Genomic DNA, 16,800 nt, shown 5'->3' on the forward strand with positions numbered 1-16,800 from the left:
GCCCTTATTCCATCTGAGCTGGAGCAAGAAGAAACTGCTATATCAGGGGGGGAAAAAAAAAGTGGTGGCAGTACAGCCTGGCATTAGATTTTTTTATTATTTTTTTTTAGGTTATTCAGTTATATTCTGCTCTTCCTACTTCTGGTGTTTCTAATACACAGAATGTTCTTGATTCCAGCCTTCTGGCCCGTGCACTGCAGCCTTCCATTTTAATGCAGCTGAAGCTTTCTGACGGGACTGCTCACCGCTTCGAAGTAAGTCTGGTTTCTTAGCATCCAGATAGATGAATCCAGAACCAGTGGGTTATGCCCCTCTTCCAGCAGATGGAGACTGAGCAAGCTGATGTCACAGCATATACATCCCTGTAGTGACATCAGTCTGCCAGTATTCTCCATCTCCAGCAGATGGTGAATGTGCATCTCCCTACTGGGGATTGCTTCAGATTTTAGAAGGAGAATTTGAAAAGGAAAATTAATTGCCCCGCTCTCCTGCAGTGTTACCAAATGTTTCCTCCCCCCAGTTGAGAATTCATGAGGTGATTTCTGTGGTCCCTCAGATGTATGCCTTGATCCGGTAGCTGTTTTTTTTGTTTTTGGTTTGTTTTTTTTAGCTAGCGTGGACTTAGCTGATTGTACAGCTTAAAGGCAGTGGGTGCAGGAGGCTGAGTGTGGTGGTGACGGCATATGCTCTCCGTCTCTCCCCCCCCCCCCCCCCCCCCCCCCCCCCCCGCAGCCGGAGACCATCTCTGTGTGCTCAGCCGGGAAGGGCTGAGCTCACTTAAGTGTTATTTTAAAAAACAAAAAAATAAACGGACGGACAGAGTAGGGGGGTTAGTTTAGGACTTCCTCTGGTCTCCGTGCTTGGCGCGCTGTCCCGATGTGCATTCCCGCTCGTGGGGGTTAGGGAGACTGGGCAGCCTGGCAGGTTGAGCGGCCCCGTCGGGCTGGGCCCCTGTATTAGGCTTCTTTTGTGCATGGTAGGCAACGGTGGTGTTTTTACACACTTCTTTACTGCACGGTCGGCTGCCCTCTACAGGATCGTCGGCGTGCACAAGTGCATCCTGCTGTGCGTCTGATTTGTGTGCTCTGCCCATGTGCGCACTTTCTCGCATATCTGTTCTGCACCAAGGTTTGGGGCGGTGACGGTGCCCTTAACGTTTTGGCGCACAAACTTCGAATGCTTAAACTTTGCATAAATTTTGTTTCAGAAGGCTTCGGCTGGATGCACATCTTCAGTTGCCTGTTAAACGTACTGACAGATTAATGGTGCCAGTGGCTAAGAAACCTAAGCGCATTTCTCTCTGTGCTGCCTGTCACATTAGGGAATCTCTGCCTGAAGGGCCCTCTTACTTGTGCCAGCGCTGCTTAGAGGCTCAGGGAGAATTATCTTCCTCTGATTTTACTAAGCCTGGGTCTTCTCAGCTGGATGATGACCGGGTTAAGGATATGTCAGAAGGGATGCCTGACCTTGGAACTCACTTGACTGGTTCCTCAGCAGGGGATGCCAGCTCAGTAAAGGCTACACAAGTGCCTCCTAGTCTTGGCATGGATCCTTCTGCCTTTTCTTGGGTAGAATTTTTTCAAGGATTGCAGTCCTTCCTTCAGGCGCAGTCCAAGCCTGTCAGTTCAGATCCTCAGGCGGTGGCCTTTCCCTCTTCTGGTACATTTAAGCGCCAAGGTACACCTCGAGCTGCAGGTGTACCTGATAGGTATCCAGATGTCACTGATGAGGCAGATCCTGACTCCCTGGAGAATGGGGAAATCCTCCTAGGGCTGGAACCATATAGAGCTATGATGAGGTTCTTTCATAGAGATGAATTACCGGCTCTGATTTCCCAGACATTGAAGATGCTGGAAGTCCCTCAGGCAGATTCCATGTCTGAGCCAAAGGGAAATCCCATCTTGGTTTCTTTGCGTAAAGCCTCTTGTTTTTTTCCTGGTTATGGAAGCCATTCAAGAACTAATTGATCTTAAATGGGATGCCCCGGAGGCAAATTTTAAAGGGGATAGGACCTTGGAAGGCCTGTACCCCCTGGATCCAGTGGTGAAGGAGCATCTGCCTTTTCAAAAGTGGATGCACTTGTCTTTGCCATATCTAAATGGACGACTATCCTCGTGGAGGGAGGAGAATCCTTGAAGGATGTGCATGATAGGAGGATTGAAGTTATGGAACCCGCCGCTGCCTTTTTAGCATATGCGGGCTGCAATTTAGTCTGCACCTCGGTCAGAAGAGTGACCTCGATAATAGCGGCCAAGCATCCGTTATGGCTGAGAAAGTGAGCGGCTGATGCAACCTCCAAAGCTACAAAATTGCCTTTTAAAAGATCTCTCTTGTTTGGGAGTGAGTTGGAGAAGCTAGCCAGTAAGTGGGGCTAATCCGCAGTTCCTCGATTTGCTGGAGCATAAGAAGCAGTCACCACACCCCTTTGCTGTGAGGAGTTGTTTCAGGGGTTCCAGATGTTTTCGTCCCTACAAACGGGTGACCTTTCAGAGGACTCTGCCTTTTAGCAGGTCTCAGTCCTTTTGTCCCAGACATCCCAAGCAGGGAGCAAGCTCGGGTAGTAGAATCTCCCGAACCTCCCAATGAAAGTTTGCTGACCCACCCCCCAGGAACAGGAGATAGGGAGGCACCTTTCTCTCTTTTATCAGAGGTGGGTCGAGATTACATCGAATCAGTGGGTCCTGGAGGTAATATGTGAAGGATATGCACTGGAGTCTTGCAGTGTTCATTGGGACGTGTTCATGGTGTCTCCCTGTCGCTCTCTACAGAAGAAGCAGGCATTCAGTAGTATGCTGTCAAGGCTCCTCAGTCTGAGGGCTGTGGTTCCAGTGCTCATGTATCAAAATACGGTCGATATTCCATTTTTTGTTGTGCCAAAGGAGGACGACTCCTTTTGTCCCATCCTGGATCTCAAAGGGATCAACCGTCATTTGCAAGTGACTCGCATGGAGACAATGCACTTAGTGATAATAGCCATTCAGTCAGGGGAATTTCTGACCTCCACGTTCCTATCCAATTAGAGGACAACGTTTTCTGCGTTTTTCGGTTCTGGGGTGCCATTAACAGTTTCAGGCACTGTCTTTTGGTCTAGCCATCACTCCCAGAACGTTTCCAAGTTTATGGTGATAATGGCGGCAGAACTGAGAGAGGACGGGATCCTTGTACACCCATATTTAGACGACTGGTTGATTTGGGCCAAGTCTCTGGAAGAGTGTCATCTGGTGACCCCCAAGGTGACTTCCTTGTTGCAGGAGTTTGGTTGGGTGGTGAACCTAGCCAAAAGCAGTCTTCAACATTTCAGTCATTGGAGTAGCTGGGTGTACATTTCGATACAAAGCAGGGCAGATTTTCTTCCGGAAGCTCGTATTCAAAAGTTGATGGCGCAGGTGCATCTCTTGGTGAGTTCTATATTCCAGACAGCCTGGTCCTCTCTATAGGTGCTCGCATTGATGACAGCAACCCTGGAAGTGGTACCGTGGGTGAATGCGCATATGCATCCACGTCAGCATTCCCTGCTGTCTCGATGGAACCCACAGTCTCTGGACTATTTGATTCGGCTCCACCTGCTGATGGAAGTCTATCACCTCTAGTGGTGGCTGCAAGTGGATCATCTGAGAAAGGGAGTCTCCCTAACATCTCTGGATTGATTGGTACTCACAACAGATGCAAGCCTCCAAGGTTGGGGAGCTCTCTGTCAGGAACTAATGGCGCAAGGGCACTGGAATACAGAGGAGTCTCTCTGGAACATCAATCAGCTGGAAACCTGGGCAGTCCGGTTGACGTGCTTACAGTTCAGCTGCAGGGTTGAGCGGTCCAAATGTAGGGCAACGCAACAATGGTGGCTTATATCAGTTGGCAGGGAGGAAACAAGAGGCAGGAAGTATCGCAAGTGATAGATCAACTTATTGATTGGGCAGAAGTGCATCTTCAGGAAATCTCAGCCTCGCACATTGCAGGAAAAGATAATGTAAGAGCAGATTTTCTCAGCAGGGATAGTCTGGACCCAGGAGAATGAGTATTGTTGGATGAGGCATACCAGCTAATAGTGGATCTCTGGGGTCTTCCATGCTGGCGACTTCTCACAATGCGAAGGTTCCTCAATTCTTCAGTCGCAGGAGAGATCTGAAGTCCTTAGGGATCGATGCTCTCGTGTAGGTCTGGCTGGAAGGCAAGCTGCTGTTTGTCTTTCCCCCGTGGCCCCTATTGGGAAGAATGGTTCGAACGATCAAAGGCCACAGTGGGGTGGTGCTTCTGGTGGCCCCGAATTGCCCAGTAGACCATGATATGCAGATTTGTGAAGACTCCTTGTGGAAACCCCCCTTTGTTTTCTACCGTACAGGAACCTGTTGCAGCAAGGGCCTGTCATTCATGAAAATCAGACTGTTTGTCTTTTGGTATGGCCCTTGAGATGGCTCGCTTGTTGAAGCGTGGATATTCTTCTGCGGTGATTGCCATCTTGCTATGAGTACGAAAGTTCTCCATTTCCTTAGCCTATGTGCAGGTTTGGTGAGTGTTTCAGGCTTGGTATGAAGATCGAGGAGTGCTTCCTTGTTCAGTTGGGATCCCGCTCATTTAGGAATTTTTGCAGGATGGGTTGAAAAAAGGGTTGGCCCTTAATTTCTTGAAGGTACAGGTAGTGACTCTTGCTTGTTTCAGGGGCCAGGTGAATGGTGGATCCTTATTGTCTCATCCTGATGTGGCCTGTTTCCTGAGGGGAGTGAAACATCTTCGTCCTCCCTTGCGGTTACCAGTTCCTTTGTGGAATTTTAATCTGGTGTTGGATTTCTTAGTGGGCCCTAAGTTTTGACCACTGTGGTGTTTCTGGTGGCAATTTGTTCTGTGCGTCGAATTTCCGAGTTGCAGGCCTTGTCTTGTCAAGAGCCATTCCTTTAGGTGACTCCAGGGTTAATACAGATGTGTACTGTTCCTTCCTTCTTGCTTAAATTAATCTCAGATTTTCACTTGAATCAGTCCATTTCCTTACCTTCTTTGGATAAGGAAAGAGATTACAGAGGAATACCGCCTGTTGCATCCCTTGGATGTCAAGAGATATGTCATCTGTTATTGAGAGGAGACGAATCGCTACGAGAAACGCGCGATTGACATAGATATACATTTGATCTTATTTGGACCACCATCTGAATACTGCTCTGTGACCAACAAGCCCCTGAGGCAGCCACCATTGGTGGCGAAACTCGGCCAGAGTCGGGCATGTTTATAAGAATTTTACATCTCCTTGATTAAACGTTGAAAAGGACTATCTTGTGGCATCCATTTCTTTGTTTTTTTCCTCTACAAAGAGATATGTCGTGACATATCTGGAGGTTTCTAAAACTTTCCGAAAGGAGGTTCACCTGTTCATCCTTCATGGTGGAAGAAAACAGGGTGACCCAGCTTCGCGAGCTACAATAGCTCGCTGGATTAAGGAGTTGGTCATGGCCGCGTATGTGGATGCTGAAAAGCCGTTGCCCACTCAGGGCTCATTCCACTAGGCCTCAGGCAGTGTCATGGGCAGAGGTTAGATTGTTGTCTCCCGTCAACATTTACTGAGCTGCGACGTGGTCCTCCTTACCTCCTTACACACCTGCATATCCAGATGATGATACTTGGAAAAAGGTATCCTCATCTGGATGTGCAGATCTGGGAGGACACAGCCTTTGCACATGCGGTTTTGAATGGACCGCGGGCAGCCTCCCGCCCTGTTCAGGAGTAGCTTGGATACATCTGTCTGGATGCTAAGAAATGAGAAATTACTACCTTATAATTTCCTTTTCTTTAGAACAGACATATGAATTCAGCTTATCACACTTGGCTGCCGAATCATTGGGCTATGGCCTTCCTGCATGGCTAAGAATTTCCAGGGATTACTGGTAAGGGTTAATATTCAGTCCCTAGACTAGGGTTAATATATGCTTGTCTAAGCTCAGTGTTTCTTGTTTGGGTACAGAATTGGTTGTCTGTTTTTTAATCAAGTTTTTTGCTAGTCTGTCCACAGTTGCTTTTGCAGAGAATTCTGGCAGGCTGAGGTCCATTGCAGGAGTATATATAGTGGGACGTCAGTTTGCTCAGTCTCCATCTGCTGGTGGAGGTATATAATCCATTGGTTCTGGATTCATCTGCCTATCCTAAAGAAAAGGAAATTATCAGGTAAGTAGTAATTTCTCATTATCCTAAATAATAAACATGTGGTGTACATAATGTGAATCTTTCTAAAAGGTTGCACAGCTTAAAGGCCCAACAAAGAAAAGATATTGTGGTATATCAGCTTTCAAAGTCTTGCAGTGCCTTCTACAGAAGAAGGTTTTACTGTAAGCTCTTTGGTGAAGGGAATACACTTACTGATTCTCTGGTACCACTTGTGTTGCTCATTTACTGTATCTCTGTGCTGCTGTATCTGTTCACCTTGCACTATTGCTTGCATAATCTGTGCTGTGCACAGAGATCACATTGCATTGGATATTAGATCCCTGAGATCAGCCATTCCAAAATTTGTGATGTGTGCTCTTGCAGGCAGGCAATCCATGCTTCTTGTGTGTGGTTTGTTTTTGTTTTTGTTTTTTTGTTTGTGTTTTTTTTGTTTTTTTGCAATTCCACCCTGAATGGAAATTCAATTGGCAGTTTGTATTGTTTTGGGGAATTTGAAAAAGTAACATCCCCAGTTCCAGTAAAGTTTTTAGCAAAACAAGCATGTGAAATAAAATAAAAGAAATCGTGACCCTTTCCCATTTCTCTTGAAGAAATCATATTTGACCAGCAAGTATTGAAAATTTTAAGGATGGCTGCAACCTCCATGCCCCTATCGCTGCGGGGATACTGTCACCACCCAGTGTGGCTTAGTGCCATTGCCAACTAAAATATTACCCTCAATCACTGTTAGCGGTGTCTGTCACTACTGTTCCAAAGAATGGTGGAAAACATCTGGATGACTCATTAGATGTCAAAGCCTCCTCCCCCACCATCACACCCTGGCTTTCTCTTCTCTAATCTTTTTTCTGGTTCTCCCACCCAAGTTGTGCCCTTAGACCTTTCTGCTGTCTCCACTCTTCCCTTGGACAGAGTTACAGCCCCAGGACTGGAGCAGTGTCACCTCCGTATTATATTCGCATCATTTCTGGTTGGTCAGTAGGGGCTACCACTACAGCAGAAGCCATTCCTTCTTCCCTGAGCCTGAGTGTTCCGCCACCGCAGCATTTCCAGGTCTATCTAGCCTGTCTGAGATATCTTAACTAGATCCTTTTTTTTATTTTTCATTGTTGTACTTTTCCTGTTAGTTCTTCCTGCTTCTCTGACTCCAGCTCAGCACAGAGATCTCTAACACCAGCCAGGGCCAACCTTAGGAAGTGTCTTGCAGGCTAACTGTCCCAGGCTCTCTGCTTCAAGAGGCCCCTGCACATCCTGGCCTGCCCTGCCTACCCCACAAGCAATGAGATATTTATGGGCTAATGCTGTTTCACACCTTTCATTAAACCTGTGATTGGTTGGCAGGCAATGAATGAGCATCTCATACTCTGCCACTGTGGGTTATTAACTTTCACCATTATCATCCCCTCACTTGCACCCATCTGCAGTCCTCAGTCTGACCTTCCCCTCCTCTCCCCTGGTTCTCAAATTCGACGCCACTCCTCTTCTACCCCCTACTTTTCTTCCCCTATCCTCAATCTGACTCTTCCATCCCTTGGTCTTCATGTTTAACACCACTTATCTTATCTCCCATCACCTACTTCCTCTGGACATCAATATCAACTTTTGCCACAATTCACAATTGCCATTGCCCTGGATCCAGCTTCAGCTGCCATGCACTGCACTGAAACACTGGCCCAAACAGAGCATATGCAGGAGCTTGAAATTCAATAAGAATATTCTTTCTTGGAGGCAGGGATGTCATTCTTGAGAGATGGCTGCCTAAAAACAACAGCTCTGTGTGGCACAGCTGCAAAATAACGATGGCAACCCTGAGCAATGCTACAAGTAAAGGCAGCAGCAGCAGGGAATCTCATTCCAGAATGACAACCACCCAAAAAAAACTGAGGTTCTGCAAACGTTTTCTTACGTAATGTCCATGGAAGGGCAGAACAACAGATTGGGGCCTAGCGCAATGGCTGGGATAGAGCACATGCACACTGAAAGTGGTGTGGTGGAGCACAATGAACAAGATAGCCTTACTCGTTCAGATTTCATGGCTTAGTTTTCCGAAATAAAAGATATTGCTGCTGTGAAAACGGAGATACAGCAATGGTGGATGAGCTGTGTAGAGAAGATGAAGAGCTGGGACAAAGAGTAACTAATAATGACCAAAGAACAGAGGAACATACTGGCGGAGTTTCAGAAAGATGTGCCAAAGATGAGCAAGGAGCAGAGTGAGTTACTAGACAAAGTTGAAGGTCTAGAGACGTTTCCTCTTTCGGACCTGATCTGCATTCGTGGAGTGCCTAAGAGAGAGGAGTTTGCTGAATGTACTATAATTCTAATGCCTGAAAAAGGTACAGATGGCATGGAAGTGAAAATTGATCGAGAGCATCGGGCATTGGAGAGACTGTTGTGCAATAAACCTAGAGATTTAGTGGCATGCCTTCATCATTTTCAATTTAAAGATATGGTGATGCAAACAGCAAGAACAATGGGAACAATCATATGGAAGGGGAATTCCATTCAGCTGTTCAATGATGTGTCTATTTCACTTCAGTGGCGTAAGGGGCTGAAACCTTTAATAGAGTCCCTAAGAGCTGAAAACATATGCTTTAAAGACTCATTTACGATCAGTGGAGCAACTTCTGCAGTGCATACAGACAGTAAAGCAGTGCCTATTTTGCAAATGGCAGAAATGTCTCAGAGTATGGCTGTAGAAAGGCCACTATCACATTGCACCGCTCTCATCTCTAACTAACAGATTTGATAGACCATGAAGCCTCTTTCTGTAACCACTAGCATTGACTGATCCTGACACACTGTTCCCTAGCCAGGAAGGCTGACATCGGGGGGTGAGTATGACCCAGTCTGGAACCTCCAATTCCACACCATGCTCCATCATGCAAGACTCTCTGCCTTCCCTCCTTGAGTTGAAGGGGAAGATGAAACTCTTCCAATAACTGATTCCAGCAGGCAAGCCCTCTGAAGACGCCGCATATGCGCAAACACCCAATGCACTAGCTCCAGTGTTGATGCCATAGATCCTAAGACCTGCAAATAATCCCAGACCTTGGGCATCAAAAGCCCTAAGAGGTGTTGAATCTGACACTGAAACTTTAGCAACTGTCTTCTGTGAGAAACACTCTTCCCTCCAATGTGTCGAACCAAGCTCCAAGATACTTCAGTGTCTGAGAGAGAACAAGATAGCTCTTCACCAGATTCACCACCTGGCCCAAAGATTTCAACCGTATCAGTACCTTCTGTACCAACTGCTGAAAGAGGTCCTCAGATTTCGCATGAATAAGTCAGTCATCCAAATATGGATGCACCATAGAAACATAGAAATGATGGCAGAAAAGGACAAAATGGTCCATCCTGTCTGCCCACCAAGTTTATGGTAGAATCTGCTGTACTGTGCAGGTTACCCCTATGCTTATCCATGTTTATCAGTTTCCCAGACTGTAAAAGTCAGGGCCCTCGTTGGTTGATGTCTGAGTCTAAATCTCCATTACCCCTTGCCGTTGAAACAGAGAGCAATGTTGAAGTTGCATCAAAAGTATCCGGCTTATTGGTTAAGGGTAGTAACAGCCACATCAGCAAGTTACCCCCATGCACCTTCCCGTCATAAGGCCAGCACCACCACCATCACCTTGGTGAACATATGCAGAGCCATTCCCAAACTGAAGGGAAGAGCCTGAAATTGAAAATGTTCCCCTAGGATCACAAACCTCAGTAACCGCTGATGGCTCCAGCTTGATGGCTATATGCCTCTGTCAAGTCGAGCAATGCCAAGAACTCCCCTTTGTGTACCGCTGCTGTAACTGACCTCAAAGTCTCCATGTGGAAACGAGGAGCCTTGAGAGCTGCATTTACCTTCTTTAAATACAAAGTCAGCTGAAAAGTCTCCTCCTTTTTTGGCATTACGAAATAGATGGATTGCCTTCCTGATCTTTGCTCCTCTCTAACTGGCACTATAGCCCCAGATGCCACAAGCGGCCCACTGTCCCATGAATAACTACTCGGCGAGAAGAGCACCAGGGGAACCAATGTGTCACACATCAGACAAGCAAATTCTAACATATAGCCGTCTCTTACACACTTAAGACCCACTGGTCCATAGTAATTTTGGCCCACTTCTCATAAGAGCACCAAGTGCTCTCTAACAGCCAGAACTGAAGAGTGGACCATCCTCGCTTCATTGCTAGGACTTCACACCTTCTGCTCTTGTACCAGGGTTGCCTCTGGATGGCTTTCGAACACTCCGAAAGAACTGGCCCCAGGATTCAGGTCTGGCTGCAGTTTGCCTCCAAGGGCCCAAAGAACCTTTGATTTGGCAAAATCTCTTAATGTCTTAAAACTGTGCCTGAGCAGGAATAAATAATCTACCCCTTGGCATGTCTTTTGGTAACTTATGCACTTTGGACTCTCCCAGATGCTTCATTATTTGCTCCAAGTCCTCTCCAAACAAGAGCTTGCCCTTAAATGGAAAAGCCCCCTGTTGAGATTTGTACCAAACATCTACCAATCAAGTTTGTAACCAGAATAATCTTCTGGCTAACAGACATATCATGATCCTGAATCCTGATCAGGTCATACAAGCATCCACTCTGTACGCAACAGCCGCTTCTAAATGCTCAGCCTGCTGCGCTGCTGGCCCTGATACAGCCTGTGTCTCTTGTAACTGCTGGACCCAAAGCAGGCAAGCCTTCTGTATAAAACTGCTGCAAACTGAAGCCCTTATGCCTGGGGCCAAGACCTCAAAAATCCTCTTGAGGTGAACCTCCAATTTGCAATCTTGCACATCTCTTAAATCGGCAGACCCCGCTACTGGAATGGTGGTCGTCTTGGTGACCAACACCGAAGCATCAAATTTAGGGAGCACTAAATGCTCCAATGTCTCCTCTGACAACGGATAAAGCTTCACCATAGCTTTGCCAACCCTTAAGCTGGACTCTGGAGTGACCCACTCCTGAATTACCAACTTCTTCATCGATTTACAAAATGTAAAAGCTTTCACTGGACTGCACAAACCATCCATCATAGGATCCGGACCTTCTAGATCAGACTCTTCATGTGAAACCTTGATTCCCAGCTCCTGAAGCTCATGCAAAATGAAAGGCCAGAACTCCTCTCTGCGAAAAAGGTACACCACCTTGGGATCATCCCCTTTGGCCATTGGAACCTCCTCTGGGTCCCTGGCTGAGTTTGCACATCCGGCATCTGTCCTGCTCCCAGGGACTCCCCTACCGCAATATCAGGATCCTCTGTATCCCCTCTGATACTTCACGCATATCCAGCATAGCTTTCTGCTTCAACGGCAGGGGAGAAGAAAAACTGATACTTCACGCATATCCAGCATAGCTCTGTGCTTCAACGGCAGGGGAGAAGAAAAACAACCAATAAGGGCTGAATAACATAGTCTGGGTAAAACAAATAAGCATGGGTGTAGCTTGCTTATTGCGGCGGTTACTACCCCTACTACCCCTAACTAATCAAGCTTGATATTTCACTTGGATGCAGCTCCATCACTGCTCTCTACATCAATGGTGGGGGTGGAAGGGTAATAGAACCAAAGAGCTAAGAGAAACAGATAAGTATGAGAGAAAAAAATGTGTGAAGCTTGCTGGGCAGACTGGATGGGCCGTTTGGTCTTCTTCTGCCGTCATTTCTATGTTTCTATCCCCGTCAGTACTATCTACTTGATGAGAGAGACTCAAAACATGCCAAATGCTTTCTGTTGGTTTGCACATCTCTCTTCACTGGCCGGGAATCAACCATGGACCATGACCGAAACCTAGAGTGAGCCCCTGCTGCTCTTCTAGCTAAATATGCCTTTTTCATAAGTAAAACAAAATCAGCAGAAAAAGCCTGGGATTCATTTGAATCCCGATCCGGGGTAAATCCTCCAAATCAGAGCCTCCCTGATCCAGGGAAAACTCCTCTTTATCAGAGCCTCCTCCGGTCCTCCCCAGTGCCGATGACAGCCATGGTAGGAATCTCCTTGCCTCTCCCATCGACTCCAATGGCCTTGCCAGAGAATATGGCCATTGTTTCTGTGCTGACAGGGGAAACCTCCATGAGAGGCCTGGACACTTGCGAGACACGAGCCAACGTAGAATCAGCAGAAGGCACTCACAAAGTGCCTTCCCCACCTAATATACAGATGTAATACAAGCCTGCCCTATTAAGGACACGACCCCCCCACAAGTGTGGCATGCCTTACCGCATGCCATCGTCAGGTGGTTTGGGGCCGTGTGCTGCCACATACACCACCGCACTTACAGGGAGGAAAGCCAGTCAACAGTCCTGCACCCCCGATCCCTGCAAAGCATGGCTGCTGCCAAAAGTAAACATGAAGCACCAAATGCTTTTCTCTTTACCTTTCTTTCTTTCGTTTTTTTTCAAAACCAAACTTTAGCGATCCAAGCCAAAGGCAAAAAGGGGATACATCTCTGCTCCTCCAGGCCTGTAGGGCAGAGCTGCCAGCGGGTCCCAGTTCTGCCTTGTGGGGGATGAGGGATCTGGACCACCAGAAGTCCACCCCATGGACTTTAGGATTGAGCTATCAAAAAGGTTCACCAGCCCCCCCTGCTCATCCACCTTGGACCAGGGGGGGTGGCCCTACCAGGACCTCCCAATCCCCTGGGAGGATCCAGAAGTCGTCTTGTCTTCCTATTTTGTTTTCTTTTTTTTACTCCAGACTGCAGGTTTTACACCTCTACCATCTGCTGGAGAGAGAGAAATCTCAAGGGACTGCAGGTGATGCACTAGGTTATGTAGCAGTGTAGCAGGAGCCAATATTTATTACATTCCTAAGTTTAAAAAGCTCTGAATAAGATTGAGAGGGGGGGGATGGACACTTTGCTTCCAGATTTATCTTTGATTTATCTGCCATTTTAGAGGCTTTGTGGAATGACATCCCAAACAGAGCTGCTCTTTTGTGCTGAGCAAGACAAGCACTTGGTACTTCAGAAATATTTTAGGAATAAGAATTTTCTTTCTTGTGGTCAGAAAACTCACTTGTTTCCAGATGTTTCTTGTATTTCATAGTCTTAGAGGAAACAGTTCCTTCAGTTAAGACTGTGTTGGCACTAAGGGCCACATTTTTCCTTAAGTTTTCCCTGTAAATATGTTTACTTACCTGAAGAATAAGTTCATGTTATCTGATCCTTCGCTTTTAGATAAGAGTGAGGGGGAATTGAATTGAAAGCCTTATTGTAACCGCCAGTATATATAGTAGTGTGATTGGTTTAAATATTATATTAAATTAGATCTCTTTTTTTTTCCTTTTTCCTCTGCTCCTCCACCTAAAATTTTGAGGACTTGTTTGTAATTTGTTCTATTTTTTTATTTTTATTTTTATTTTTATTTCATTATATTTGCTGGCATATTCATGATTGCTTGGTGTTATTTCATTTCTTGTAAATTACTTGTATGCCAAATAAAAATGACACACCTGACTGTGTTGGGATAAGTAGGGCGCAGATGATTTAGTGAATTGTAACTTATAAATCAAGTAGTGTTTGTTGTTTTTATTTCGTTTTCTCTTTTTCATTTGTCTTGGGCAAATAGCAGAGAAATTCCTCCTCCTCCTCCGCTTTTCTCGTTCCAGGTGCCGGTTACAAAGTTTCATGAATTAAGATACAACGTGGCCCTGATACTGAAAGAAATGAACGACCTGGAAAAGAAAAGCATTCTTAAAATCCAGGACTGATCGGCGGCTCCGGAAATTGATCACTGGCCATGAAGACGTCTTCCTGAGTAACCGTTTGCATAAACGTCCCTTGTTACCGCTTCATGCAGGTTATGTCAGAAGGAGGTCTAGTAGCCTGTTATGCTGTAAATATATTTTTTTCAATTAAAGTATTCCAAAAATAAGTTGTCTGATTTGTCCAAGAAATATATTTGTGGCAGTGGCAAATTTCTTTGCAGAGGATTCATTCAAAAGAAGACTCCCTGTTGACAAACAGGTTTTAACAAAGGAGGAAAGTGTGATTCACCTTCCCTGATCGTATTTTATACAGTAGAATCATTTTAAAGTAACCTATAAAAAGGTCATAGATTAGCACAACCTATTTTTCCTTAGGCAAGATTGTGTTGGGCATCAGAATCCGGTCACCATATTAAAAAATAAATAAATAATTAACCAAGAAACTTTTTATTTGCTTTATCTCCAGTAAATCTAAATAGATTTGTGATTTAAATGCCCTGCTTGGTGAAGGTTTTATGATGTTAAAACAAGACCCATGATAATGGCCAAATGATGGACCTGGCAGAAAAATTCCTAATAAGACTTCATGAAGATGAAAACTTAAAGAAATTGAATGACTTGAGTCTTGTCTGGACTCTCTACTCCACCCTGCCACTTCTGTGTGTACAGGAAATCTTAGCAGTATGACAAGTATGACACCTTGTTTTGGGTCTTTATTAATCTTATGCGGTGTGTTGTGTGGTCTGGTGCTTAATGCCGAGGATTAGAGCTGTAAACTCCTGTGAGGGCCTGCTTTGGTATAACTTTGTCTAACCTTGGGTGGATCCTCTGATACTAATGAGCTGTGGGCCAGCACTTGTAGCAGCTAAGAAGAGAGGAAGCCTCTAAAGCATCTCTTATATTTGGGGGGAAGGGGGGGGGGGTGAGTGAGTGAATAGGAGTCACTGGTTAGCAAAGAGGTATTGGAGGGGGGGGGGTGCTTTCCTGTGCTCTTGGACCATAGGGGGGGAGGGGTGCTGTAGCCCCAGAGCACAGCGCAGAAAGGTGGACACAGGGATCCCCCTGGGAAAGCCCTATTAATGAGTGGGCCAGTGGGTTAGTACATAGATGCAATACTTCCACATCTTGTGAAATACAGTATTTTGTGACTTGGAAACTAAACAGAAGTCTGTCAGACTAGTCCAGTGATAAAGCTCTCATTTTTGACTGTGAGACAAAGTTACAAAATTGACACAGGAAAACAAAGCATCTATAGTCATTTATTTATTTGAAGAGTTTTATATACTGTCATTCGGAAACGTTAAAATAACGCCATCATAGTCATAATCCAAAACCATACACCAATGCATATCCTGTTGTACATGAGAAAATGCAACAAAGAAGACTGATACAAATCCCTACATACTAGTAAAATACCTTGCCTCACTCACACATACAGTTCCAGCCTTCACTAATTACAGAATAAAAGACCACAAATTACAAATGTGGAGACAAAGACTGGAATGGAAACCTCAAAAAGCCTTTCTGCATGCAGTGCAGAATGGAGAGCTAGAAACAGCAAAGTACAAAGAAAGAAGAAATACAGATTCCCAAAACTGACACCCTATGGCTCTTGCACCCCGGCACTTCCCTTCCATGCCTCCATCATCCTTCACTTCTCCCAATTACTCCCTTTCAGTCATCCGCTCACACACATCCATGCCGGGCATTCCTGACCCCCTCCTCACATCTTCTTCCTTGTGCTCTCTCTCTCCCCTGCTTGACTCTCCCTACCCCCTGTTTCTCTTCCCTTCCTGCTCAGCAGCCTCCACACTACCTCTCCCTTCCACTTCTGTCTACCCAGAATTTCCAACCTCCTTTTCCCTACCCTCCATAAAGTGAAGAGATCATCAGCACATCCCTCCCAGACTCAGCAGGGGAAGATAAATTTTGTGTCCCATAAGGGCCCAGAACAGCAGGAGCTGGCAATGTCTCGCTCGGATCTGGGTGACAGAGGAAACAGCCTCCCACTGGGCTGGAAAGGAGAAGAGGTGGTGAGAGTAGCCTCCCATCAGGCCCAAGATAAGAGAAGTCAACCAACTCCCACCCAGGCTGATAAGGAGACGGCTGACCCTGACACACTTCCCAGGAACGTGTGACACACCAGTGTGTCCTGACACACCTGTTGAGAACCACTGGCCTGCATCATTCCCAACCAAATCTGTTGACATGCAACATTATAAAATTGAAAATGTAATGTCAGACCTCCCAGTTTTTTAGATCTCATAAGTGTGGAATAAGTAATTTTAGGTGTTTTACCATGCCATCTAAAATGTGTAACCAATGAACTCAGATGGGCAACATATTTTGCTTTTAATCAGATAGAGAGTGTCTGAAGTTGATATAACAACTTGGGTAAGAGGGGCATTTTAAATAATGCACACCGGCCAAGCAAGGAAATGGGTAGATCCACACCCACAGCTGTTCCTCAGTAGATTGGATTAGCTTTGTAATATTAAAGTCATACAGCCTGGATAAATCTCAAGGTATGCACACACCCAAGTATCTATCTGATTTTTATATTCCGCTTTTCAGTGCTTCAAAGTGGATTACATTCAGGTACTGTAGTTATTTCTCTATCCCCAGAGGGCTTACACTCTAAGCTTGTCCCTGAGGCAATGGAGGGTAAACTGACTTGACACAAGGTCCTAAGGAGCAGCAGGGGGCTTTCAACCCTGGTCTCCCTGGTTCAAAGCCTGCTGTCCTATCCACTAGGCTGCTCCACCCAAAGTGGCCCAGTGACCAAGCTAATGGGAATACACCCTGCCATTTATATTTTTTTTTTTATAGAATTAAGATGGGCATGACATGATTTAGCAGAATTGATTTTTAAACCCACAAATGTGCCAGATTGTTTAATTAAATCTAGACACTTGTCAAGAGAACAGATGGGATTTTGAAGGAATAGCAGCATATCATCAGCA

At 45.7% G+C, this 16,800-nt stretch overlaps 1 protein-coding gene across 3 annotated transcripts in view; it reads left to right on the plus strand.

Moving 5' to 3' along the window:
- Positions 1-14,010, plus strand: part of COMMD5 (COMM domain containing 5) — a 59,337-nt gene extending 45,327 nt beyond the window's left edge. For 2 of the 3 annotated variants that reach the window (XM_029607589.1, XM_029607587.1), the window contains 2 exons: positions 179-254; positions 13,739-14,010. In XM_029607589.1, coding sequence (XP_029463449.1) covers positions 179-254; positions 13,739-13,840 — 178 coding nt within the window. In that variant the 3' untranslated portion in view covers positions 13,841-14,010. Of the gene's footprint in view, positions 1-110; positions 255-13,738 lie in introns of all 3 variants that reach the window. The other variant, XM_029607588.1, reaches the window with a different exon arrangement.
- Positions 14,011-16,800: the final 2,790 nt, after the last annotated feature.

Source organism: Rhinatrema bivittatum, chromosome 6 (assembly GCF_901001135.1).
Source record: "Rhinatrema bivittatum chromosome 6, aRhiBiv1.1, whole genome shotgun sequence".
Taxonomy (NCBI): Eukaryota; Metazoa; Chordata; class Amphibia; order Gymnophiona; family Rhinatrematidae; genus Rhinatrema; species Rhinatrema bivittatum.